At 36.4% G+C, this 27,974-nt stretch overlaps 2 protein-coding genes across 2 annotated transcripts; both read right to left on the reverse strand.

Annotated features, from left to right (window-relative positions):
* Positions 1-354: 354 nt before the first annotated feature.
* LOC103319029 (uncharacterized protein At5g49945) lies at positions 355-4,438 on the reverse strand. The gene is made up of 3 exons (XM_008220522.2): positions 3,243-4,438; positions 903-1,106; positions 355-809 (listed from the first exon to the last, which is right to left on the reverse strand). Exons 1-3 carry the CDS (start codon positions 4,287-4,289, stop codon positions 579-581), a joined length of 1,482 nt encoding a protein of 493 aa, XP_008218744.2. The 5' UTR covers positions 4,290-4,438; the 3' UTR covers positions 355-578.
* Positions 4,439-5,934: 1,496 nt separating this feature from the next.
* LOC103319030 (RNA helicase family protein) lies at positions 5,935-27,773 on the reverse strand. The gene is given in 35 exon segments (XM_089045978.1): positions 5,935-6,479; positions 6,874-6,996; positions 7,673-7,765; positions 8,134-8,346; positions 9,428-9,520; positions 10,157-10,226; positions 11,800-11,870; positions 12,209-12,349; positions 12,456-12,554; positions 12,963-13,046; positions 14,216-14,272; positions 14,358-14,447; positions 14,591-14,731; positions 15,993-16,097; positions 17,284-17,436; positions 17,534-17,635; positions 17,732-17,878; positions 18,983-19,078; positions 19,081-19,168; positions 19,274-19,356; positions 19,862-19,927; positions 20,821-20,878; positions 21,032-21,126; positions 21,907-21,993; positions 22,122-22,244; positions 22,547-22,626; positions 22,741-22,938; positions 23,038-23,149; positions 23,841-24,059; positions 24,474-24,838; positions 24,926-25,076; positions 25,908-25,958; positions 26,811-27,001; positions 27,131-27,236; positions 27,463-27,773. Coding segments are annotated over 35 exon segments (4,296 nt in total). The 5' UTR covers positions 27,730-27,773; the 3' UTR covers positions 5,935-6,401.
* Positions 27,774-27,974: the final 201 nt, after the last annotated feature.

Genomic DNA, 27,974 nt, shown 5'->3' on the forward strand with positions numbered 1-27,974 from the left:
AGCCGCGCGGCGATACCCTATAAATATCATAATGTGAGATAACGAAAGGAGCATACTTACGTCCCCCTTCAAATTACCAATATTTGACGCTCATTTGAACTCCTATAGTTGTAGAACAACGTTGGTGGTTTGCAGTTTGAATGATTTCAATTTTTTGAGTTTATTTTGTTCTTCCCTCGTAGCAGGAAATTTGACACAAAATTATCTCAAATTTTTGTCGTCAGTTCTGTTTGCCTCCTTCAGCATTGGAGTGCAGAAATGAACATTTTCAGTAAAGAAAGACCTTTGTAAGAGTTTCTGCAGCAATGAAGTTAGGTACACTGTTAACGCACAAAGATGAGTGGCTCCGAAAAATGTCAACAAAGAAATGCTGGGAGTTTTGCGGCATTGAGTTTTGGTACATTCAGGACCTATTGATGTGATAACGTTAGAGGCAAACTAATTCAGACAATTAACAGTACAAGGCTGCAAGGGTGCGGAACCAAAACTTATGGCAGGCAAGACTCGGCTAAATATCACAAGGACATTAAATAGAAGATGAAGAGGAAGAGGAACCAATGACAAATAAAATTCAAGAATCAGCTAGCACGGGTCATTTTTATTTTCGGCATTGCTTTCTTCATCTGACGAGCACGCTCTTTTGCTTCTTTCTTGCGAATACTCTCTGCGCTGAGCTTAGCCTCGGCCTCTTCCATCATCTTTTTCCTCTCTGCCTTCTTTCTTTGCAAGGCCTCTTGCCTAGCATTTTGGAGTTCCTTGTAAGCCTCTTGAGCAGCTTTTGATCTGATTGCTTCTGTTTTTGATCGAGCCTGCATTAGAACATTTCGAAATTAGAAAATTAGACCAAATGGCAATTTTTGTTCTAAACTTTGATTCCACAATATAACCGGAAGCCGACCAACCTGACTACTTAGTTTGTAGCGCCCAATCAAATCAATATAATAAGGTACCAGAGCCACCAAACGAGTCATATCCGCCATGTTACTGGCATCTGGTAGGGCAAACTTGAACAAAAGCATCTTCTTGTGTGTCCCTGGATGTTGATCTGAAAAATGCATGTAGATGAACCCCTTTCCAAATTTCTGAAAAGCTTTCTCACCAAAAACCTGCAAATACCAGATGTATCAAATATTTCTGCCGACTCTGTGATTGATCCAACAAATATTGTATAAGTCTAGAATCAACACCACAATGTCTAAACAATTGAATGAATGGAAAGAAATGTAACAGCTAATCAAGAAACCACACATCAAAAGGTAAATGTTAGGGAATCAAGAAACAGAATGGACAACTCAGACGGAATTGGGACTTAAGAGGCACAAGTTATAGGACTAAGAAGCATAATAATGAACTTGGGTGTTCCGGTTAAATGGTTGAATAAGATTTTAAATTCCCCAGGAACCCGATCATGCAATACATTATATAGAAGTCAATCAGTGCACAAGAAAAACCTAATGATAAAAGGACCAAAAAAATATGCAACACTCCTTTCTTCCCAATTGCATCTAGGTATGGGATTGAACAGGCTAATTAGGGCACCTACAGCGCCCTGCCCTGTAATCTTGCCGGATCAAGACTCAAATATAGATTCAAAGTGGATCCAGGTTCAATCTCCTAGAAATCAGGAAGATCAAATTGGGTCTTAGGCTAAACCTATGATAAGAGAGGGGATTGACTCATTAAAGGGGAAAATGACTGGGGCTTATGTTGTTCCTCGAGTATTATCTTCTTGTTTGATTTGAAACCTCTGAGAGAGAGAGAGAGAGAGAGAGAACTAAAACTAAAGCAAATTTTATTATGAGAGAAGAATAAATAAAGAACAGCACTTTTCCATGGCAATTATGATAGGGGAAAGGTGTTTTATCATTCTCACAGCCTCTCCTACAAAGGCCCATAAGGAATGCACCCCACATTACAAACAAAAGTTGCAGGTAATAACAAAGCATAATGTGACTAACAACCAAACAGAATTTCTCTAAGGCATATGAGAGTTTGTACATTACTTGCGCATCTCTCATCTGCCACTAGATTAAAAAGATTGATCCGATTTTGGAAACGCCAGCAGGTCACACTTATACAAGCACCCAGTTTGTGCCCCCATTATATTGAAAGGTTGGCTGAGATACCATCTTTTAATCCAACACCGTGGGAGAGTAATGCAAAAGTAATACAACTTTCTCACCCGCATTACATAATTCTCAGCCGCCATAATTGACTCAACAAAACAAATTCCACCTTCATCGGTACTAATTACGATATCAAACCTTAAAGGAGAAATAATACCTATCCAGAGATTCTGCAATAGTTATGCATTCCCACACATAATGCATAAATTTAGTTAGCACACTTCTATTAAAAGTAGGCATCAACATGAGAGCAATTCTAAAACAGAGTTCATTCACTCATGGCCAGACTACACATTAAAGCCCGACAAACAGAGCAAAATGATCGAAAATCCTAAAACAATTTACAAAATCACTGACAAAGAAACCTGTAAATGTAATCAGATAAAGAGTATTCAATCATTGGCCTAATGAACTGGGCCAAAGGAATAAAATATTTGATTGGAATACTAATTCCAGTTATGGCTAGAATGCACCAATGATATAATGGAAATCAAACTCTTCTTATTTCATTTCACTAAAATGCACCATTAACAAATATATATATATACACACACACACACACAAATATAACACTAACTACCACTAGTCAGAGACATTAACACTTAACCACTAACAACTGAGTTCATGAACTGAACAGTAGATCAGAATTAAGTACTCAACTAACCCACTACCACCCCATACATGCGAAATACTCAGGATAGTGGCCTATCATGGGCCTTCAATCCTATGGTTGGCCATCACATCAAACCCCAAAACAACTGTTATAATAAGCATAAGTTGTTTATGATTCTTCAGTTTTTCAGTTTTGCAGTTTATATGGTCTTCAGCATTATCATTGCAGTAAAACAGAATCTTATTATTACCTGTATATATGTGCAATACAGCCTACCCAATATATTCAAACACATAATCACTTGATCGAATGCAGTTCATACTATCAAGAAAACTAAACACTTGAAAGCACACTCATTGCAAGCAAGTAAGAGTGCAGAGCCCGAATTAAACAATAACCACTCAAACCAAATAACATCTGAATGCAACGATAAACCAGATTAATAAAAATAATAAAAAATAAAAACCATAACAAATTTGCCATGAAGAAGAAAATAAACCAACCTGATCAAGCACAGCCTCGGTGATCAAATCCCCAGCTACCTCCTTCGACTCTGAGATAACAGCCAAGTCCTCAGCAACCCACTTTCTTCCAGTGGGCGGCGACAGGATCCCGGCAAACTTCTGCAAGTCGGGAACCTCCTTCTGCATTGCTTTGGCCGCCTTCTTCCTCGCCACGGCGAAAACCACGTGGTCCATCGCATCATCATTCATATAAACCTCGAGATTGATCTCGTCCCTACTCGGCACCGCCAAGTTGAAAATGGAGGAGATCAAATCGTGGCGGCTCTTGAGCTCCATCGTCGCCAAAAGCCCCTGGCAGCACCTCCGCCCACTCGCGTAGAACTTGAACACGTTCTGCCCTTCCTTCAACAGCAACGGCGAATCGTCGCCGTCTCCGACCCCCAAAAGGCTGAAGTTCTTCTCGAAGATCGAGTCTTTCGTCGCGAATTTCGCAGCCCAAGCTAGGGCGATGTTCTCGTTCACACGCTTTCCGGTGAAGTAGTTGATAGCGAAGACGATGAGGAACCCTCCGCACGCAATCTCCACGACGAACGATCTAGTTGCGGCAAGGGGTTTGGGGTCGGCGGAGGGTTTGGGATCGGAATCGGAGGAGGGAGTGGCATTTTCGGTAATTTTCTGGTCGTCGAGGGGCGGTTGTTTAAGTGGTTGCTCAGGTTGGATGGGCAGGCCTTCGAACTCGTCCTCGTCCCAATACTCGAAGCTGGTGGAGGAGGGTTTGGGAAGATCGGTGGGCGGAGGGTCCAAATTGGGGGTCGGGTTGGGATCCGGGGAGGGTTGAGAGGGATCCGGGGAGGGAGGCGAGTCGGGCTGGGAGGGGGTGGTGGTGAGGGGTGTTTGGGAAGGGCGGTTGAGGGTGGAGAGAGGGAGGGAGGAGTCTTCGTCGTCGGCGTCGTCGATGCCGTCGGCGTCTTCGAAGCCTTCAAAGTGGGAGTCGGCGACGACGACGGTGGGAGAGAAGGAGAGATGGGAGAGGAGGAAGAGGGAGAGGAAGAGAGAGAGGAGAGGAAGGAGAGAGAGTGAGGCCATGCTGCTGCTTGATGCTTGCTGTTGCTGCTGCTGCTGCAGAGCCTACATGAAGGAAGGGAAGGGAGGAAGTGTGCGCGAGTTAGAAATGAAAGAGGAATCAAATAACTATAATTTTTTTATTATTGTTACTATTATCTAATGCGGGAGATGAATACGAGGGAATGCAATCCGGTCCAACTGATCAAACCGGCCAATTCGAATTGTAGTAGACTCTTTTAACGGTTTGGTTGACCATAAAATTGAACCGCAAAATAATGATTTGAAAACCGGCCTATACCGAATCGGATTGATCATGATTCATGACCTCACCACTTCCACTACTTAAAAATAAAATGCCAAACTAAAATGCAATTATTCATGTACATAAGTATGTGACAGTTTTTTCCCTAATCAGGCAATCTCAAAATTTAAATCCCCAGTTTTATTAATTATTTAAATAATTGTTATAACTTCAAATTTTTTACTTTTTTTTATAAAAAAAAATGAGAGTGCATGTGGAGAATGAAAGTCAAGCAGATAGAGAAAATCATAGCAGAGGATTCGAATCCTTGAAAATTCGCCTATACCAAATGGGATTGATGATTATCTCACCACCTCCAATTCTAAAAATGCCAAACTCAAATACAATTATTTATGTATACACAAATATGTGACAATTTTGTCAATAGGGTCTAATCTAGTAAAAAATAGACTTGATTTGTAGACTAGTGGTCTCAAACTCTAACCCCTATGGCATTAGTAGCGTGGTGAGAAACCCCCTCCATGTGTAGTTTAAATTATACAAATTTATAAATAAACCCAATTCTAGACATGTATTTATAAAAAAACTCAAACACTATTTAAACATAGAAACACACCCAAAATCAACCCCAAAGTCAACTTTTTGGGTGTGTTTATAAATGGGTTTTGAGTGTGTGTAATGATGGATTTTGGGTGTGTTTATATGTTTAAATAGTACTTGGGTTTTTTTATAATTTCAACCCCCATTTTTGGTGTTTTAGTGAAACTCCCTTTAAATTATCACTTGTATCAAAAATATATATCCCAATTTTATTAATTATTTAAATAATTGTTATAACTTCATAATTTCACCATTATTTTTCTTTTGAGTTAATTTTTGTTTGTAATCTCAATTTATTGAGTTTGTATTTTTATTTTTTTTATGGCCAAAGTTAGGAAGGAATAGGGCATTCTCACACATGTTACTAAGGTGTCATTGAGATACGAATCTTAGACCCAAGTGTGCATAACATAAGCTCGTTACCTTTTATTTCCGTATAATTGGAACCGTAATTAGGGCTCTACCCATTTATTCACTCGACCACATTTATTTATTTTTTATTAATAAATTTTGTTACACGCCAAGAATTTAAACATTTAAAATAACGTTTTGGACGTATTCGGTAAAAATGAAATATTCCCATAATTATCCATTGATGCGACATGCTCATTTTTCCATCCAAAAACACTACAATGGAAGCAGTAAATGTCCCAAGCGCAGAGAAGGAACATCTTGGAGAAGAAATGGCAAGTTTATGAGGCAAATTATCATTAAATTCGACAATAACTAGCTAGTTAAGGCCAAAGGTGACTTTTACATATAAAATTGAATTTTCCTGTGTTGGCCCTAGTCAAGGCCAAAAGGTGAACAAGGCCAAATCAGCTACCGTTGACTAAAACCATATTATCACATTACATACAGTATCTATAGGAGGGAACAAAAATGAAATCAACCTGTTCATATAAGAAGAGTAAAGCCTAACACTTTGTCAAAGTGGACGGCAACATTCCTTGTCTGAATGACTATTGAGAGCACAATATTCAGCCAGACATTTAAGGTCAATTAACAGATTTTTTGTCCTCAAAGAACCAACCTTGCAATGATGCAGTGAATACCCGCCGAATAGGATGGGAACACCAAACATCCGACAAAGTGCTAAAGGACACACATTTGACTACTTGAGTGACGAGCAGTCAAGTACACTTCTTGTTCAAATCAGAACAGAATTAGCCACAAAATCATGAAGAGAAAAGCATGTATCCCAACAGTGTATCTATGATCGATCAACTGTTTGAAGAAAGGACATTAAGACATACCTTGCTGTCAATATATTACTGTGGGGGCTTATCTTCTTCCAACAACAAATGGATAATAGACCTTAAAACCTCATTATAAGCAACGGTGGAGTTCTGAGAAACAGTTTAAAATGCAAAAACAAATCATTATTGGTTGACATCTGTCTCACGCAAAATAACAAAGAATGAGATGCCAAAAATATTCTAGTTAACAGAAGAAGCACTTCAAGGGCAGCAGCTCTAAGATCAACTGTTTTACAATAATAAATACAATAGCATAAATCAAACTAAATTGATGCTATGACTTGAGTTTAGAGAAATGCGTTTTTGGTATCATGGGACATTGAAATCCAGCTGCAGACATACAACTCATTCTTGATGCATCAGAGAAGCATGTTAGAGACAAGTTAAAAGTAACGACATGAAAAGCTATAAATAAGCTAAGGATACATTTGTAGCAACAGACAAGTCAAAAATTATTGCAACTTAGAAGCAACATGAAAGTTACCTCTGGCTTTCTTATCAATTCCTTCAGAACGGAATGAAGAGTTAATCGGAGTTCCTTGAACAGGACAGCAGTTTGTGCTGGTGCCGTCAGTTTTAACCATCCATCAACAATAACAAGTCCAGTCTGCAAGAAGAAACATCAATATATAACACAATAACTGGGTCTGCTTATGCTTCATTTTGTAGCAAATGTATTAATTCTTCTGCAACCTAATAATGATACCATAGAAATAGGAGTAAGAATTGGAATACGAAGACAGATCCGCATAAACACATCAAAATCATCAAGCACAGACTGTAAATGTCGTGTTAAACAACCAGATACAATAGTTAACAAATTATGCACATCACTTCCTCAGGGGATGTAGGCATACACTTCCCTTCAAGTAGATAAAACGCTAAGAGAAAAGCCAGCCATACAAATGCCCAACGGTACTGCTTTGTTTTTTGCATCCTTCCTTTTCTTTTTCTGTTTCTTTTACTCTCTTTTGATAAGTGGTTATTAAAAGTTAAAACAAAGGGAATATTTGACAGGACTTTTTCTGAATGATTATTTATTGAATTATAGAAGCCAGGACTTCTTTGAACAAGGATCACTTGGCCATTTATACTTTGGTTCAATTAGACAAATGCATAAAATAGACAACAAGACTATGTTATTAGACAAGGTCAGAAAGAACGCTTGCCTATCAACTGACAACAGTTGGCAGCATTTACATTTCAGATGTACATGTTTCAAATGCATGGCTTTGAAATGCACATATTTTATACTTGGAGAACATGAAAAATAAAAAAGATACCTGATGCTGGATGTTGATGGAGCCACCAAACAACAAAATAGAGTTGGGAGAAATGACTGTTGTATCTCGGAGAAATACTTTGTTTGTTTCAACCTGTGAATAAGATATATCAAACTGACATCCTAAGAATAATGAATTAGTAGGCTGAACAATAAAAATTCCGAAATTATGGAATAACTTTGCATCAATCCATAATTTTCTATATCTATCTCTATCTCTGTGCCACTACACTTAATAGAGAAATTAGAAAGGTATGCGGCAAAAAGTATTATTTTCCTTTCTGCAACCACAGCACACGGTAAATAGTTGTTTCTTTATTCTACTCCATCTTTTGCCGTTGGTAATTCTTAGTGAGAGACACGGGGATGAAATATTAATTATTAGTTTATTCCTTTGTTGTTGTTGTCATCAACATCATCGTATTGTTGTGAGAAAAGGTGAACAAGTAACAGTGCACAAACCTTTTCGAGGAAGACAATGAAGGGGTACTGAAATTCTTTTAAAGTACTGTTGATAGAAGAAGGGTGTATGTTAACTTCTCTTCTTCCATCATACCAGATTGGACGTTCCTTAGTTGCCGGACTGGCAGATTGTTTAAGGTTAGTGAGAGTTGCTTCAGCAATGCCTTTCCCAGTGGCTGCAATATTGGGATATAAACCTGCACATAATATTGCCTGCAAAAATACTTTTAGATTCATTGTCTCGAACAGGGAAAAGTGGTAGCAATCAATTTAAAATCGGATGTTTGATACAAACTCCACAGTTATCTATGCGACAAGCAATAATTAACTGCAGATTGTCACTTAAATAATGATAATAGCATTATATGTATCAGGACTGCATATATAACAGAGATTAAAATCTCACTAATAAGATCTTAAAACTGCATATAAGTATTGAAGGAAAAAGCATAGGATGGAACGAATCTGCAGGATGTTGAGACAATTTTTGTTAGTTTAACCTACAGATTTAGCCAATTGCGTACCAGCTTATGTTTTTGGTCTGTAATGGTTCGTTCGAAGAGGACCTGGGGTTGAATCTACTCAGCCCCATTTCCCAATTATTTGTTAATTATATGCAGTATCAGATAGGCTGCACAATGTTTTCTTCTTGCATGTATGATGTATAATTCTCCACGTGATGAGACTGCTTGTGAGGGAGCCTGTTAGCTTGATATATATTGTTGGCCTATCCCATAGCAGGTTAAGGTTTTGGGTACAGTGGTAGTCTACCAAGTTCAATTTAATTTCACCACAAGCCTTAGCTTAAATGATAATGGAGTTACGTAGGGTGAGTAGGGTCAGACTTTAAATTCTAACTCCAACAAAAATAGTTTAAAGATAACTCTTATGAAATTAAAGGATGATTTTTATATTCCAAGTGTCCTGCTTGTTTACAAATGTTACGAGGCTTCATTTCCAATGATGTACTGCTCTGTAAACCTGAATTATGATTAAGTGTTGAAATAAAGCAGTGAACAGTCCCTAAGAATCATTTGAAATCACACTCAAGACAGAAACGACATAATAACAATAATTACAATAATAAGGCGAACATGATATATGACATGAAGTGAGGAGTGTCGAACAATCTAGTACTGGTTTTACGATAAAAGTTTTGATGCAATGACGAAATTTTACCATAGACAGTGCAGATCAATGTGTAAGCAGACAGAAATCAATGTATCACTTTCTCACAATCAAGCCAGAAAGAACTTCATTGAAATCACATACGTTTAAAGCCACTAAGTTTTACCTTTACAATTGATGAATGGGTTGAATACATATTGAATGGTTGTGATTCATCTGAAAACCAAGTGTCAAGATTCTCTTTCTTTCTTCCACCAACCTGAAATAAGAACACATTTCCACGATTGAACTCAGAAGTTCGAAAGAACTCTAGTTTCTGACAGGAAACAAGTATACACCACCCTTGGCTGGCAGATATCTATAACTATAACTATAACTATCCATTTAACCTTTGTACATAGAAACCTAGCAACTTTGCATAGCAGCAATCAGTGAATGGGAGCACAATTCAGCCTACAGGCTGAAGAACATGTCTACATCTTGACATCAGTAGAACTTTGGAGTTTTATAGAGACAGACTGTTCCATAGATTTGAGATAGTGGGACAAACTAATTAGTGACTCAAGGTTGAATTGGATCACTTCCAACTTCATGCATTTCTTCATTTTTCAAGAAACCTTGTGCTTTTTTGGTGGAGGGAAACTGATGTAGAACAAACAAGTAACAAGAATTTAAAAATTGGCGAGGGATTTAGAATAGAAGAGGAATGAGGGCTCAAGAGAAGAACAGAAGGGGAAGAAGGAGAAATAGACAGAATAATGGTAATAGAATAAGAAGACAGACTATTATAAGCAGAGTTTTAGAGAGGAAGATAGAGAGAAAATCATTCAAGTCTGTGACTGCTGAATTACAAAGGATGTGAATACTAAGTGAAGCAATAATTGACATTAACTACCTGATATTGTTTTGGAAGAGCAATGAGCCCAATATCTGCTAGCAAAGTTCCAAACTGTATCCTCATGTCTCTGAAAAATCAAGGATAAGCAGAAAAGAGTTGATGAATTATGACAAATTAAAGACAAAATAATTAACACCAAACAAAGAAGAAAAAAAAGGAGAGCAAACGATGATAAAAGGTCCTTAAATAGATGTCATGGTGCATATGAACCTGCAACGATTTCATGATGAGGGTCATCTAATATTGTTCAAAAGAAATCAACTAGATTACTGAATTTTAACTGAACTGAAGTTTGAATACCAAAATGAATATACCAGTCATGTCTTTTTGTTTTTTATTTTTGATTTAATATCAATCAATTAAATTGAGTGTATATCTGATCAAAAGCTTACTGGAGCACAGTAAGCAATGGGACTGAAAACATTATACATCTCAATTCTCCGTACAGTATAAATGATTCTTAAAACTTACGATGCTAGGAAGTGATAACGTTTTCTGGTTTACCACTCCTCATAAAAGCTTAAGCTGAAAGGATATGGACAACCAATTTTAAATCCTAACACTCCCCCGCGCATGTGGGTCTCTCCAAGTATTAGAGTCCAACACGCGAAATTTTACTTTGTATCGGGGGAATGCAATTTCGAACACAAGATCTCTTGCTCTAATGCAATGATAAAGTTTTTAGGTTTACCACAATTCCTAAAAGCTTAAGTCGTTAGGATGTGGGCAACAACTGTTCTATATTCTAGCAGGAAGCATAAATTCTTCTTTTGCGTACCGCAACATAAGTAATTGATTTCAAATGTGTCACAAGCCAAGAAAGAATCTGTAAGTACACCAGTCTTCCACATCTTCTACAGATGGAACACAGGAAGACTTGGGTTCTCAACCATAAATACAAAAAAGGTTATACAAGAAAAGATCCTTGATACATGAATAGTGGTGGGGTTTCATTTATTGAACTGAACAGGATTCAATGAGATATTATTATCTTAGACAATAAATCTGAGAACTCTGAATTCTTAACCATTCAGTTACCTTCTAAAGATTAAATTCCAAGAAATAACTCAACAGTGTAGACAAAGCTAGGGGAGACTACCATATGGTCATTCAAAGAAGACTAATAGAGACATGAAAAAGATCGAAAGGACTAGTCATCTATCAAATGCTTTCCAAAAATACAAATTTTAGTCTCATTTCCAACCAACAATTTCTTAAAAACCGACTCATAAACCACCCCTCTAGGCTCTTAGCTAGGGAGTCCGAAATTTTATCTTCAAGACGTCCACCAACACACTTTCAGATATAGTTGTTTTCAAAGTGAAATTTTAAAAAGTAAATGAAAAATTCACTGATCCCTTTAAGATTTAGAGCTTTAAATCTCCCTCCCAGCCTCCCATTAATCATAATTGAAATATTCACTGATCTCAAGAATCCAATGGATCAATGATCACCATTTAATCAAATGACCATAGGAAATAAAAATTACTATTTCCACTATGATGGGATATTCCTCGAGGGGCAGTGCTATAAGAAAATCAAATATTAGAATTTAATCACATTCCATTCCAGATTAAGTCATAATCAACATTGACTTACACATTCATTGGTACATAAGATCTAGAGAAGAGAAACTGCACCTTATCATGTACATAACTGAACTGCTTAAGAAATACGAATTGCAAAAATGTTGCGCAGCTTTAACCCCTTTCTGCAACAATCAAACTTTCTACATCAGTAAACACTGTGTTCTTCCAATAACAATTGTGACAATACATTCAACAACTTAACTGTTCCACTGGTAATGGTATAAGAATGCACAATGCAGTGCAATCTGATGGAAAGCATGAATTCGCATACATATTTGCTTTAGGCAGACTGTAACAAGTATATGGGTATGATAGTGGCATGAAACAACCAAATAGTATCTTAACATATGATCGGAATTAATCTTCACTTCAGGAACCAAGTTACTCACGTGTGTGTGGGTGGGTGTGTGTGTGTGCATGCATACTTGAGTGCTTGCATGCAAAGAAATAGATGACTAACCTCACGGAGAATCTTTTCCCATTTCTGGTAAGCAGTCATCATTATGAGATGGTCGGATTGCCTGTCAGAATCATGTGATTCACTTGGACCATCTAGCTTGCCAGTCAACAGTGCCAGTTTAGCTCTTTCAACATTTTGCCTCTGTAATTTAAATGTAGTGATAGAGAATAAGTATGTAACTGAAGTTCTTCTCTTCTTTAGAAGTATTAAATAAACAGTAACTTATTTTCAGCACTGAAAGAGGGACCTCATCTTTGGGATAGACAAATGGAGATTTGTAGCTCAAGAATGCTGAAATGGAGAGAATGGGCGACAAGCAACCAAATATTCCCCCATATAGCATCATCTGCAGTTTCAAAGGAAGCAGCATGATAAATTGGTCTCACAAGATCTTGGTCTCAGCAGTCTAATGTTAAGAAAGTTAACCTAATGAAGGGTTTGCACACGTACGTGTGCCAACACCCCATTAGCTAAATGTTAAATGAAGGGAGACAAATACAAAATGTAAATGCCAATCTAAATGCTTTTTCTATCTGTTTAAGGAATTAAGGCAACACAAGTAGTATTGAAATCCTGGGAAAGAGTCGAAACACCGGCAAGCCCAATACTACACAAGTAGTACTGATAATTTTTGTATTTAATTTCTTGAGGCTGCGAAAATCATATCTTTTCCACACAAAAAAAAAATTCTTGAGGCTGCAGCTACTTTGCATGCATCCAATTGAGAAGGAAAAGAAAATGATCAAATGCACACCTTCCCAATCAATACATCAACAGGGAGTTTTGCCAAATGATGCCCAAGAGGAGTCAACTCTTCATCCGCTTCAAGAGCACCAACCTATAAAATAAGCCCGGTTGTACAGAATCAGCTTACTGTGAAAAGTTGGCATTCCTTCTTGCTGTTTCTACATATATGAGCATTTAATTACAAGCTTACACAAAGATAAACTATAAGAAATTTTACCATATGCACAAAAGCCGATTATCCTGTTACAGTGATTAACGCAAACAAAGAGAAACTTGTAGTGTTCAGTTTAGTACAACAATCAAACAAAAAAAGACTGAAGAGATAAAAAATTAAAAAATTGAAAACGTGGTTACACAGTAAGAAATATACAAGAGTCTCATTGCAGATATACAGAATAATGAAAACATTGTAGTTCCCTGTAGAAAGAAGAAAAAAAAGAGTACGAAAAATAATGACAAATACAAGAGTCTCATTGCGAATATCAATATACAGAACACAGAGAAAGACATATCAATGGCAACAAAAGAGATAAAGAAAATGACAGATTTACCTATTTCCAGAATAAAATAAAAATGAGAAAAGGAAACAATGAACTCAATATCGATCCATGAGCCACCAATGAGGGGTTAGTGGAGTTGGTCAGGCCCACGGTTTGCTCCTGTGTGGTTTGAGTGTTGTGATAGACCAACTAAGGGGCGAACTTTAGAGACTGAGTTGTGAGTGTCAGGGTGTATTGGGGACTCACTATTGAGAGGGGTTAAGAGGAGTGAAATTACTGAAGTGTGTGATTGAAGAGACTATTACCTCTTCATTGTAGAGTTGCTACCTTCTTAGTGGGGCGTCGTCATCATCATTGACCAGGGACGTAGCCCAGTTTGAGGTGAACCTCGTTAACAAATTTGTGTGTTTTTTATTATTGTTCTTCATCATCTTTATTCTATTGATATTGTACAGTCTTGGACAAAGAATTTTTCCAAAATTCCTAACACTTTGTGCTGATATTATAGATCATGTGTTCATGCATTGCCCCTTCACCTATTTTGGGGGTTGCTAATATTATGGCCTAGAGATTGTTATTCCTCTCTATCTCTAATTCAACAGTATGAAATAATACATCATTGTAGAACCAAGATAAAGTTGATAGTGTTTGTACGTTAGAAAGCAAGAAATGAATACAAAAAGAAGAGTTTTAGGCAATTATTCATACATTCAATCATCAGTATGCATTGTGGTTCTGATTTTAAGAGAAAAAACTATACCTCATACAATAACTTAATTGCTGTGGTCATAGCCTCTTCCCTTGGAGGTTCTAAAGCCTGATAAACAGAAAATTAACAAACCAAACCAATCAGATGATATCATAAGTAAAAAAACCTGTTATACAAATATAACATTACTTACCTTGGATAATAATGGCTTTATGTAACCCAGAGAAAGCAACTTAATTTGCAAACACAGCTCTACTAATGGCATCCGAAGCATCTCTGGAACCTTGGCATTCATAACAATTAGAAATTATATGAAGTGATAGTTTACTGTTCTTATATATAAAACATTAAACAATGATCAAGTGAATAACAGTAGAAAACACAAGAAAATTGCCCGTTTTAAAATTCAATTTTGGGCAGAAGTACCTGAAAAGGGCGCATGAGCTGTTCAAATCGATAACGTGTGTACAAACAAAAACAAATTCCAGGTTTCACACGTCCAGCTCTTCCTCGTCGTTGCCTAGCATTTGCTTTAGAAATCCAATCTTCAACCATGCTTGACAATTTCTGCAGTTGTTACCAATCCTAGTATTAGACCCAGCACCACCAAAAGTATTCTAACATCTACAACGTGGTAACTGCTGATAAATCAGGTGGACATACAAACATACAATGAAGGTGTGCAATGAAGTTCTAGGTCACACAAGTGTGTGTTAGTGTTTTTTTTTTTTAAAATTTTTTAATAGAAAAAAATTCTTTCTAAAAATAATAGAGAACAATCACAGTGGGCAAGATGGCCACTTCAACAGTACATCAATAAAAATAGAACAAAACTCTGTCCCTCAAACAGAAAAAAGTAAGTACAAACGTTCCTAGCAAGCAGCAGCTTTCCAATCTGCCAAATGAAAGAATGGTATAACCTGAAATTAGAAGAAACTAATGCCCATAATCCAAGATCTGACTTTGTCACATAAAATGTGCACCGCAAATGTGCAGCCCCTCCCCACAATAGTTTAAAAATCCTTTTATTTCTCTCCAACCAAATCAAACAAAACACCATTAAAACATGCATTCCATAAAACTTTAGCCTTCATCCCCCACCCAAAAGCCTTGTGCTTTTCAAAAAATAGAGCCGTGCATGCACTGGAACTATCCAGATTAATTTAGCATCCTTAAACAGCCTCCGACACAATTTTAAAGCTATTGGGAAATGGAGGAACAAATGATCAATGCCCCCAAATAATACACCAAGAGGGAGACAGACAAACATTAGTGTTCTCCTATGAATCAAGTCCCAGGTGTTAGCCCTTCCATGAGCAATTATCCAAGCATGTATTTGTACCTTAGGAGGTATAGAGGTACAGTAGCCTTTCAAATCATGGATGACGGTTGGAACAGAGAAAAATAAGGATTTTCACAAGAATGCTGGAAAGAAAAAGTTTGAGGTCACCATCCAACTTATTAATATTCTTCTTTTTAAGTATTAAAGATTAGATAACTGCAATAACAGTTTGAACACGAACAAGTAAAGATGTCTTCTATTCTCAAAATTCAAGGTTAGCAACAATGTCTATGGGAACACAGAACTTATTCCAATAATCTTAGAATGTATAAATCGTTCTCCATGGCAATGGAAATGTTCACTGTGAAAAAAATAATAATATTTGTTCCAAGTATACAATAAAGAGGATCTAACAGAGTGCCAAAATTACTATATGGAGAAAGCCCTAATGTTTATCTGATTATAAATGCTACAGCAGTCACAGCCTATATGAAAAGGATGAAAAGTACCACGTTATCATTCATTAGAGAGACTAAAAGCACAAACCTTCTGCGGATTATAACGATTCTCCTTATGCTTTCCACAATCAATAACATATACCACATCATCGATTGTTATACTGGTCTCTGCAATGTTTGTGGCTACAATGACCTGGGACATAAGATATTGAAACAAAATACCAATGAAATTTACTACATGAAGTCAAACAAAAGCAAAAACGTTAGGCACTAGGAATTATGTACATATCTATCTATCCATGAGTAAAAAAAAATTTTGTCTGAATCCCTGAGTAAATTGATGTAAGCCTTTTACAGACTTCTATTGTTGTTCATCTTGCCTGAGCCGGTGCTCTGTGTTAATTGTTGTTTAGCTTGTTATGTGTTTATAGCAGGCTTTGCCTAGGTTGACTGCCTTTTGTATTTCTGTAACTCTTCTTTTTTCAATAATAAAGTTCCAATTTCTTATAAGAAAAAAAAGAGCAAATTAATCTAAGTGAAACAATCCATCTACATCTGCCTTCCTCGTTAGGAATAATCAGCAAGACTATATGAATGAACACAAACTTTTCACCCAGAATCATTTTTCCAACTCCATTCTCTCCACTAATTTAAGTATTTGGGTTACACTCCTGAAACATTAAGGATTTATGCATTACAATGCAAAAAGCTATTGCAGGCGCTGAACTCTAATGTTATTCCTTTTCAAGTTTCCTTTCGAATTCTCCTTTCCATGAAAAGGGGTTCGCCTTAAGTTTTTCTTATCCTTTCGGTTGGATTCAGGGGGTGGCAGAATTATCTGCAGTAGGAGAGGAACTTTATATAACCACATCAAGTCATCCAATTTTTAATGAAAAGATCCAGTTCACTTAGTCTATCTGAAAAGTTTTATGCAAACTAACAAAAATGGAAAATTCATTCTATATCACATCCCCATTGGAATTTACAATCCCATAGCGCAAGAGATATAATACCAAGTTCCCAAAACCAGAGAACCCTAATATCCAAGAGCTACCCACTGTTATGAGAGTAAGGTATCAGTCAATCCAGGAGAAAACAAAAATTTCGCTTGAGTATATGTGAAAAATCTTTTAACATACAGTTCAACCATCATTACCTCATTTTAAAATGCTTTTCAGCTTTTATGCAGAATTTAAATGGTGGTTTCTGAAACAACTGCATGCAATTTTCTGTAACAACTACATGCATGTAAAATAGAAGTGTTGAATACACGATAATCGAATGAAGAACCACTACAAAAATGTATAACTACAAAAGGACAAAAGAATAAATTGAAAAGTTAGAGCAATAGACTAAACAACTTATGTTGAAAAACTTGCCTTTCGTATGTTCTCCGGAGCCCGTAAAAACACCTTCTTTTGATCGGTTGATGAAACGGATGAATGTAGTGGAAGAATCCAATCAGAAGCTTGTCCACCAAATCGGTAAGAAGCAGCTAGTTTATCAACTAATGTGTAAATTTCAGATACTCCCTGTTATGCATTATTTAAGTACAAGAAGAACGATATTATTATTATTGGTGAGGCAAACATGCCTAAAAAAAGCGAAGAGACTATCGGATGGGCTTACAGGCAAGAAGACAAGTATAGCCCCCTCATCGCAAGTTTCATCAACATGGCACACCAAGTCTTCAAGAAGATCATAATCAATGACATCTTCATTCAATCTTTTCTGTACAATAATTTTTATTACCATATTATAGGGTCCCCTTAGGAAAATGAAGAAAAACCATGCTACTTTCAGAAACAAAATCTCAAAGGCACTTACCAAATTTTGTCGAGTTTGCTCTTTGTACGATTGATAACTATCTGGAACATAGTAAGGATTAATATTTTCTTCAGAGAGTAGAGAATCATCACCCCAAGCAGATAAAACAAGATTCTTCTTTCCCCTGCGGTTGTTTACAGCACCAGCCTGGTGTTTTCAAAATGCACGAAAATCAGGTAATGAATATCAAAATCTCAAGGACATTCAAAAAACAATTGTGGAATCAAATGGCTGCATTTATTACACTTGACCAAGTGTATATATTAAAATTAGAAATATTTGGACGACTGACTAAAATACTCCTAATCAAATAATAGTAAATTACAATAACCAAGTCACCTAAAACTTTGTGAACATGGTTTCCAAAGAGGAGTTCAAATCCTGTGTTGATTTTGTGGTTATGTCTAAAACAACATTGTTCTACACAATTATTTTCCAATCTAAATCCTAAATCCTAAACCCTGATTCCAAAATTCTTAACCCTTAAACCCCAAAACAATGTTGTTTTGATCGTAAGCACGAGATTAGCACCAAAAGGATCAGTAGAGGATCCTATTTACCCAAATAGCTATGTAATATGTGATATTTCAAATACTCTAAGAATTTACTGCATGCAAATTCATAGGAGGACAATTAAAGACAAAAGATAAATTTGGTAAAAACAGAAGCTTCTCATATAGCTAATACAACACATGTTAGGATTTTGGCTCGTCAAATATGTCCTAGTTGGTTTAGGATTGTTTTAGGAAAATTAGAGGTATACCAATTCTTGTCCTAGAGGGATTAGGAAAGAATTTCAGTTTTCCTTATTCAATTCAGGTTTGGATTTCTAGAAGTCTATTAGGATTTGGATAAGTGTAATTTCCTAATCTACTTAGGAATAGGAATCCAATCAGCCTTGGGACATGTAAGCCAACTCTATATCTATAAATAGGGTGTGGCAAGGCTTATTTTAAGGAGAGGAAAAACAGCCAGAGACAGCCAAGAGTTTTGAGATTAGTTCTAGGGTTGCAAAAGTTCTGTAATCTCTATTATTAATCAAAGGAGCGGTGATTTCTCTACCTAGAGAAATCACAACTGGACGTAGGCAAAAGTTCTGCCGAACCAGTATAATTCTTGTGTGTTTCTAAGTGTTTTAATATTTGCTAGTTTAGTCTATTGCTGTCGGTTACATCAAAGAACAAGATCTAGAAGGCGAGTTATTTAACAACACAGAACAGCGCGAAAGAGAACTGTGCAACTTTGAGTCACCTTCTCCTTGGTCAAAGGTCCATATCCCAAGGAAGCTGGAGAATCCGAAGCAATCCGATAATCAATGCTTTCATATATATCCTCAAGATAGTAAGTACTGTGACAGGATGTGTTCTGCCTTCTGCAGTAATCACAGGGCAATTACCAAAGTATCTTGAAAACAAATCTGAATCAACAGTTGCAGACCTGAACAAATAGGAGGTCAAGTAATTAATACAATTTTTAAAAGTATTTATACATATAATAAAAAATATGTGTATATAAACTCGAGGAATTGAAGAACAGACATACATCAGAATAACCTTCAGTTTTGGTGTGCTAAGAGCTGACTGCTTCTCAATCAGATTCTTCAAAACTATGAGCAGGAAATCACCCTGTTTTTAGGAAGTAGAAAATATATGCAATGCTATCTGTTAGTCCTTATTTCTTAATTAACCCCTTTACCAGGAGATGAGATTCTTGCAACACTTAAGGGAAAAAGATTTGTAAAACCCAGTAAAACTAAAAAATGAAAATATTCTCTTCTATAACACCTATCCATCATCCATCTCCCCTTTCCCCTTTCCCCACCCCCAAAACAGAAAGGAGTAAACTTCTTTCGCCTATTGTACATTTTAATAAGAAACAAAGATCTTCATTGAAAAGAAAAAGAAATTATAGCACAGGAGCCAAGAGACGAGCCTCTGTTGTACTTTCTTTCTCTTTTCTATTAATTTTTATTTATTTATATTTTTTAAAAAATAAATAAAATCATTATAACACATCTTTTCCTTTTCTTTTCTTTTTTGGCCACAGAATATTCCTGCATTCCATCATGCCAACAAATGTTTTTCAAAATGCCCAAGGACATGACTGTAAAATACTAAATCTACAACTCACCAAAAGAGACCGCTCATGTACTTCATCAACTATGACATGAGTAATACCTGTCAAGTCTTTATCTCCCTGCAAATGAAAAAACATAAGGATTAGATTTGCTTAGATTCCTTGGATGAGAGTTCCAACAGATATAGCATTGACTGAAAACAAGTTTCACAAGTCATACCACACAATAAGTGTAATGCTTAAGATACATAAATAATCATCATGTCGCACTCACCAATGAGCATGAAATGCTTACTGACCCATTGGTTCAAAATCCAACAGTTGACATTCATTCCAGAAATACAAGTACTTTATCAGGATTTTTAAAATAATCCACTGGATTTTGAACCTATTATTAGTGACCATTGATTTAGTAGTCACGAGTAAGAGACAAAAGTAGGATTCAAACATACATAAACAAAAAATCTCTTAGGCGGGTGTTGACTGTTTGCAAATTTGAGGGCCAAACCAAAATCCACTTTTCACACATATGCGAACCAAACCAAAGCCCTTCAAATCTGGCTTGAAAGGTTTCAGTTGTGAAACCAAACCCATGATTTTGCGGGATCCTTTTTGGATCCAAGACTGAAATCCCATTTGAAACAAACTGAACAGGTTTCTGTTATATCCTTTCCTTTTTTTTTCGGAAAGCCAACATACACACATACAAGCACAGTGCACACGCATGAAATTACACACATAAACAAATGCAAAGTGCAACTATCTTTCATGGAGTACCAAAAAATTTTCCTTCTCAAATACTAAATATTAGAAACCAGAACCAAATATAATAATAATGCATTTGGATTGAACACCAGGAAAAGTAACAAGAATTTAGAACCAGTACATAATTATTTATCTCAGATAATGTCAAAGAAACAGAGAACTATATTCTGCAATGAAAGTCACCGTCCTCTAGTTTGCTACAGGAGCAGCAGCATACTAAATAAGAAAACTAAAATAAACAGTCTTACCATCAATTTTCTCAGAAGAATGCCTGTCGTGCAAAACAGAAGCTTTGTCTTGTCATTGCTGAGATATCATAAAACATGAATGCAAATGTTGGTGATAAAACAGAGACTCACCAATATACAAATAATAATAAGGAAATTAAAGTAAATGGAAAATTTGGCATACAAGAAGAGGATTTGAAAGCAACAAGTCACAAAAATGAACACCTTGCACTAATCAAGACGAACTTGATAACCAACCAAAGAACCTCTTGAACCAGGTGAAGGTTCACAGCGCTCATCAGAAACTCTTTCAGCCACAGAAATAGCCTACAATACAAAGAACCAAAGCATACTCACATTAGCAAGTAGTTAGAACCATTATATCTTCTAAATTTTGCCCCAGCAGCTCCACAACATGGTATCAGCAGGATCCACTGAAAATACAGACTTATTGTATGAAGGAAATTCATGTTTTTACTGACCTTGATTTTCAAGCTCTATCAATTTTTTCCTTTATAAAAGCATAACTTGTATTTGTTAATTTCATGAAACATTGACATTCATCCTAAATGGATAAATTAAAATCTTATAAATAAGGAAAATTATCCAACACAAAAGTCCATCAACTCCTCGGTGAAATCCTTCCACCTATAATCAATATCCGTGGCTTCAAAATATGGAAACTTCAATGAAACTTAAGAATCTCGATGGACATTATCAGCGAAAATGTCCATATTTGTGGTCATTTTATTCTAAAGATGCCCATTTACAAATGTTTATTCTGGACAAACTACTAGAATAATACCTCATTTGTTTTAGAAACATCCTAGGATAACAAGACAGATATATTTGCAGCGCAGCCTAGTGTGAAAATAAAAATAAAAAAATAGGAGAACCCAGGAACCTAATGATAATTACTTAGATCTGCAATGAAAAAATAATTCTTCTGGTGCAGTGCAAGTGATATTCATCCCACTTATGTCACATGAATCTTGGTTTAAAGTTTAAACACAAGCAACCTAATGCAGTGCCATACTTTTCTGCAGAGAAGATTATGTACCCAATTTGAGAAAAAAAAAAAAAAAAAAAGGAAGATTGTGTACCCACCGCTATTCTCCTTGGTTGCGTGCATATAATGTTACAGTGTCCACCACGTCCTGATTTGATCATGTCATCCAGTATAAATTGCGGAACCTAAAAGAATATCAAAAAAGGAGGAAACATACAACCTTAGAAATTCAAAGTAAATAGAATGCATGTAAACAATGTGCTAAAACGTAACTAAAAAGTTTTCAGAGAACCAAAGAATGATAAATTTCCACCTGAGTTGTTTTTCCAGAACCTGTTTCACCACAAACAACTAGAACATTATTTTCATGGAGCAATCGCAATATATCACCCTTCAGACCAGCAATGGGAAGTGCAGCTCTAGTTTTCAACATGTCCTAGAACAGGTAAACCAGCAGTTAAGTACTTAAACAACAAGTTCCACCAGAACCAAAAAAGAAACAATAGGGTCACCACATTTGTTCATCCATTGATGGGTCCGTGATATAATAAAAACAGCTGTTAAGTACTTAAAGAACAGTTCTATTTATTCAAATGAGGGCCCACTCTGAACCTCAGTTATTTCTAATGAGTGATATACTGACACCAGTGACCACCCATTCCCAGGCGACAAACATAAATTAATAAATGAATGCCAGGCTCTTTTAAAAGAAACAAAATGAAACAAAAAAATGCTAACCTTGAATTTCGGATTTTTCAGTTTATTCTCAAGTTCTTGTCTCAAATAAGAGCTCTCCACTTCTTTGAAATGATGTACTCCTGCAATATAGAAATGAAAAAAGTTCGGGGGAAAATCAAACAGTAGATAGAATTACACTTTTTTTGAGGTTTGTTCAACAATGCAACAAATAAAGGAGGAGTGAAAGTACATACTTTGAGCTATTGGATCAGTGCGAACAACACCTGAACTTATAGGCTCTTCAACATGGAGTTCTTGAACCTCTTCTGGGAGAATATCATACATAAAATTAGCAGCAGAAGTTGAAGCAGAACCATCGGCACTCAATAGAGAGTCAACAAAAGTAGCCCTTCGATCTTCCTGACTATCTTCTACAGTAGTTGATGATTCTCCTGAGTTTAGACATTATGGAAAATGTTAACTACAATAGAATCATCAGATAAATGAGTTAGGATTTAGAGAACAAGGGAAAACACCCATAATTATGTCACCTTCCTTCCATTCAATGACCAGAGAAGCATAAGGCTCAATAATTAGTAGGTGAACTGGGAGATCAGGAAACAGTTGACAAAGAGCAAATGCAGCCACTCTATTTTGAGCATCCTATGATACAAAAATCATGTAATTAATTAAAAGTGGCGTAAGTAATTTTTGGTTAAAACTTGTCTCATTGTGAGAACATAAATAAATATATAAAATATATTTGAATGACTGAGACCAACATTCCCTTAAATGTCAAAGAATAATAAAGGGTAATAAAGTACATGAATAAAATAAAATAATTAAATAACACATGGTAGACATGTTTTCCAACATGATTTAAGGGAACTAAAGGGTATTAAAGGTCAAAATTCATGATTCATACAACAAACTTTATTATGTCAAAGGCACAAGAGGGAATGGTCCTGGGGACATGTCCTTAATCGCTGTTTTCACGGTTATTTTGGAGGGAATGGAATAAAAGGGTGTTTGATGGTTCTATAGGGAGGAGAATGAATACTTGTCGGAGAGGGCTCAAATTTGGGCTTCGGTATCTTCAGAGTTTAGGGGCAGTTTTTTATTTGCTATCTTTATTTATTCAAGAGCTGCTGCTTCCTAGTGATTTTTCTGTTATACATACTGGATTTGTATTCTGCTTTTTCGTTTTCTGGCTTTTGTTAGGATTTCTGTAGTGCAGTAGATTTCTTGTCCTCTGTTTCTGTACATATTTTTTTCATAATTATCGACCTCAACATCTACTAATTCTATTCAAGAAAGAGCATAATTATAAAATATAAAAGGAGCATGTGATTACCTCAGCCGAATCGAAAGTTCCATTCTGATCAGGAAGCTGAAGGGTCACTAAGCCCCCAGCCTTTCTGCTTTTACCCCTCCCACTAGCTTTACGCAAAACACTGACAGTATAAGAGAAATTATTTTCCTTTCCACGCACTTTATTAAATTTTGGGGCTTCCCACCCTGATCTTTGACATAATTGATGAAGAACAGCCTTTGGAATCTTTCGAGAGTCCCCCTGTAATTATAAGACCATACCGTGAAATGGCAAAACATGGGGTACCAATTCAACCATCTATTAATAGCAGCAACACATGATTCCTACTTGAAAAAACAACATAAAAAGCAACACAATGATACTAATAATAAGCATACATTATGAAAGCCACATAAAAAGTACAATGGAAAACATTAAATATTTGAATGCAGATGCTTAGGAATTATGAATTCAGTATTGCACAGTTCAAAATTATTTAACAAAAAGATAAGCATACAATTTATTGTAATCTAGATGTTCCTGAGATTTTTTTCTATAAAAAGTCAAATAAAAAAAACAAGAAATATAAGAAAAGGAAGGCATCAGATATTGCAAATTTTAACCAGCAATGTAGGTGCACCATTATAAGTCTAACAAGATTATTGTAAGGACTACCTTTTTCCAAATACCATCTAATTTTTCCAAATTTTTCTCACTAGAGATTTCTCTCATCCTTTCTCTCTTCTGTAGTTCCAAAACTTCGGGAGGCAGAACTTCTCCAGATGGCCCATCTTCTAAGAAGAAATTACCAATTTCTACATCTATTGACTCTTCTTCTGCAATAATCTTTCCCTGCGCAGGTTCACTTGAAAGAGTAGAATTGACTGGAAAATGAATGGAGCTGCAGTGCTCCTCATCAATTCTGTCAACTGTTATTTCATCAGCATGGACTTCTTCAGAGTGCTTGTAAGGATTAGTGTATGTGTCCTCAAAAGCAGTATCCTTCCCAAATTCTGATGCCAAGATGTCGTCTGATAAGCCTGATCCATAAGTTGAAGAAGTATATAAGAGAGGTTATAACATACCAGAAAGGTTAACTTGAATCAGAAGAAAAGTGAAAGTTTAACCTAGAGCAGATAACTCTTGCTTGAGATTGCGGATGATGCTGCCTGCCCGTTCCTGGCTTTTCTTGTCCCCTTTTTGCTTGGCGTTTGCAGCCTCCCACCGTGCAGCACGATACTCTTTGGCAATGACATCATAAGACCTTGGTTTAAGGACCTATTAAAATAGTTGACGTTTGGCCAGAACTGTTAGCATCATGATGAAAAGAGCATGCTTGCAATTACTCCACCAGTAAACCAAAAACTGTAGAAACCATACAACTGTTTCTAAATTTTAACAAAACAAAACAGATAAACAGCTTCAGGACAAGAGATTAAAATAAAAATTATGTGTCAAAAGAACACTAATTCTTACACGAAAAACAGTTAGAACACATATGCATACAACCAAGCAAAAAGACGCAAGCCGAATAACAAACAACCGGTTAAAAAATAACATATTAAAATTTTGAACAGAACTTCTAAACCCAGATCATTTACAGTCAAGAAAACTTAATTGCCAATGCTACTCCAGGCTATACTTCTTTATTTCTTAATGTAGGCCTGCCATCATAAGAATTTGATTTTTAAGTTCGTCGTCTTAAAGAAAAAGCAACCAAAAAAAAAAGGCTGCTGGACACTATTTTAACCAAGCTGAAAATGACTACGCTCACAGATTGTTGTTTGTCTCTTTCAATCCAAAATTTGGTTGTTAGTGTTGGTGGAATCTTCAGTCCTGCCTTTTATTGCACACTGGCAAAAATCTCATGGCCACAAAAGTCTTTCAATCCCCAATTATTATCAATTCAATTATTACAATGTCTTTGATGACTACTTAATAAGCGCATGAGTGTGTGTGTGTGTGTGTGTGTGTGTGTGAGAGAGAGAGAGAGAGAGAGCTCATAAAGAACTATTAACAAAGCAGACCAATCATTTACTAATGCTGACAAAAATTACGCAAACTTCCATTCCTTCATAAACTTAAAATTACCACAAGTAAACAAAATACCTTCTCTGCCCTTTCATCAGCTGCATCATCTTCCCACGTGGTTGACTCATCCTGAAAATCATTACTTATTAGACCTTCTGCATCATCTAGTGAAGGGTGCAATATATCCCCTGTTGAACTTTCTCTTTTGAATGAAAATTTTTCCATGATGAAGATGCTTCAGATTTTCAAGCAGCAAGAGTGATTTAGAAATTTAGGGCCCCACCGAAGGTAATGATACTAGGCTGGTTGGTAGCCCATGCTAAGTTCAATTTGTTTGAGATGCTTTAGAAAAGAAGATCATGGGTGTGCTTCTCTCCACAATGGTGCATCATGTGCAAACATGATTGGGGGTCAACTGTAAACCTTTTTATTCATTGCCCAATGGCATTGAAGTTGTGGATAAATCGGGTTAGAAAGTTTGGGGTGAGCTGGGTAATTCCAAAAGACTGTCATTCTTTGATACATGAAAGACATATTTCAAAGGTGGAAATAAAAAATAAACAAAGTTGTGTGGCGACGTACTGTGTTAGCCATCCTTTGGGTTGTATGGATGGAAAGAAAATAACTTTTTAATATTTCAGCGGACTAGAGGATCTTTAGAAAGAAACCAGATTTTGGTAAGCCTTTATTGGCTTCAGTTCCTACAGAATTTAAAGATAGCTCTCTCTATGCTATTCTACTAGATTGGAATGCTGCAGTGCGTTAGAGCAGAACAGTTAGGAAGTCTAGGATGGTTTTGGATAAAAAAATATTCTACATTTGATTTGATAAGCTGTCTGTTTGCATTCTTGTTTCATGCTTGTTCTCTAGGTGGACTCCTTGTCCACCGGTTTTTTTTTATTAAGTATTGACAAAGTTTGTTTCTTCTCAAAAATAAAAATAAAAAGAAGGTGAATCTGTTAGTGGCTCTATCTATGTTACCTCTTCTTGTTGCTCGACATATTGTTTGATCCAATCTGCCTGAGACGGTTGAAACGAATCAAGAGTCTTATCATCCCGCTGTCCCTTGGTTCTGATAGAAATTCCAGGTGCATCTTCATCAATCTTGGTAGATGCATCCACCGAGGGATTCCAGTCATCCCGAGAAGTCAATATGATGCCAACAGAACCACCTGACGTATCACATTTTCGCAGGGCCATAGCATCAAACCCAAAAAAATAAAATTTACAATCAACTTCTATACCCACCATAGCACATTTGCAACAGTAACCCGTCAAATCAAGAATGAGTTTAAACGTACCTTCATTTCCATGCAGAGAAGTCCCACTAGAAAACTTCAGTGGTAGCTCATTACTAGTCAAATTTAAACACAACCAGTCTACAGCAGCCTCAAATGTAGCACCTTCCTACATTCAATACAATGCCCACAAGCTACTGAGTTCAAAAATATGCATAAGCAAACTAGTAGAAGCAATAACTCTAAAATGCTAGTATTATGCAAAACCCTAAAATTCACCTAAAATCAATAGCATTCAACTAAAATTGCAAGGACCGATTATTACTATACAAACTATTATTATTCACTGGCGTCCAAACAGGTGTGAAATTGAATAAATATAGAATCATGTTTACCTTGAGAGCAGAGAGAGCGAGTTCAATTTGATCATTGGTGAAGCCTTCGCAGGAAAGCTTTTCGTACACGGCTTTTAGCTTCTTCGTCTTCTGAGCTTTCGAAAGGGACTCGTCGACGGGAGCCGCTGGCGTCGAGGACCGGCCTGAGTTGAGCAGGAGTCGGCGGACCCGGTTCTCGTTCTCGGCCGAAATCTGGAGCCTCGGGCCCGATGACGTCGTTTTAGGCTTGCTGTTCTGCTTCGACGTCTGCTTTTTCTTCGGAGCCATTTTTCGGTTTTCCTTGTAATTTTCCTCCGATGTCGTAGAAACTGAACGATGGTGAGAGAGCTGAGAAAATGGTTAACTGACTCAATGGTCAGTGGTGTAATAATTTGCAATTTTGAAGGTTATTTTTGTCAAATCAGAAAATGTATTAATCAAACTAAAATTTGTTGACCAGCAATTTGAAAAGGTTTATTAGATACATGAATAATTTTTGCTCCAACAATTCAATTAATGCAATATTATGAAAA

The sequence above is a fragment of the Prunus mume genome, linkage group LG2 (assembly GCF_029339155.1).
Source record: "Prunus mume cultivar Tortuosa linkage group LG2, ASM2933915v1, whole genome shotgun sequence".
NCBI lineage: Eukaryota > Viridiplantae > Streptophyta > Magnoliopsida > Rosales > Rosaceae > Prunus > Prunus mume.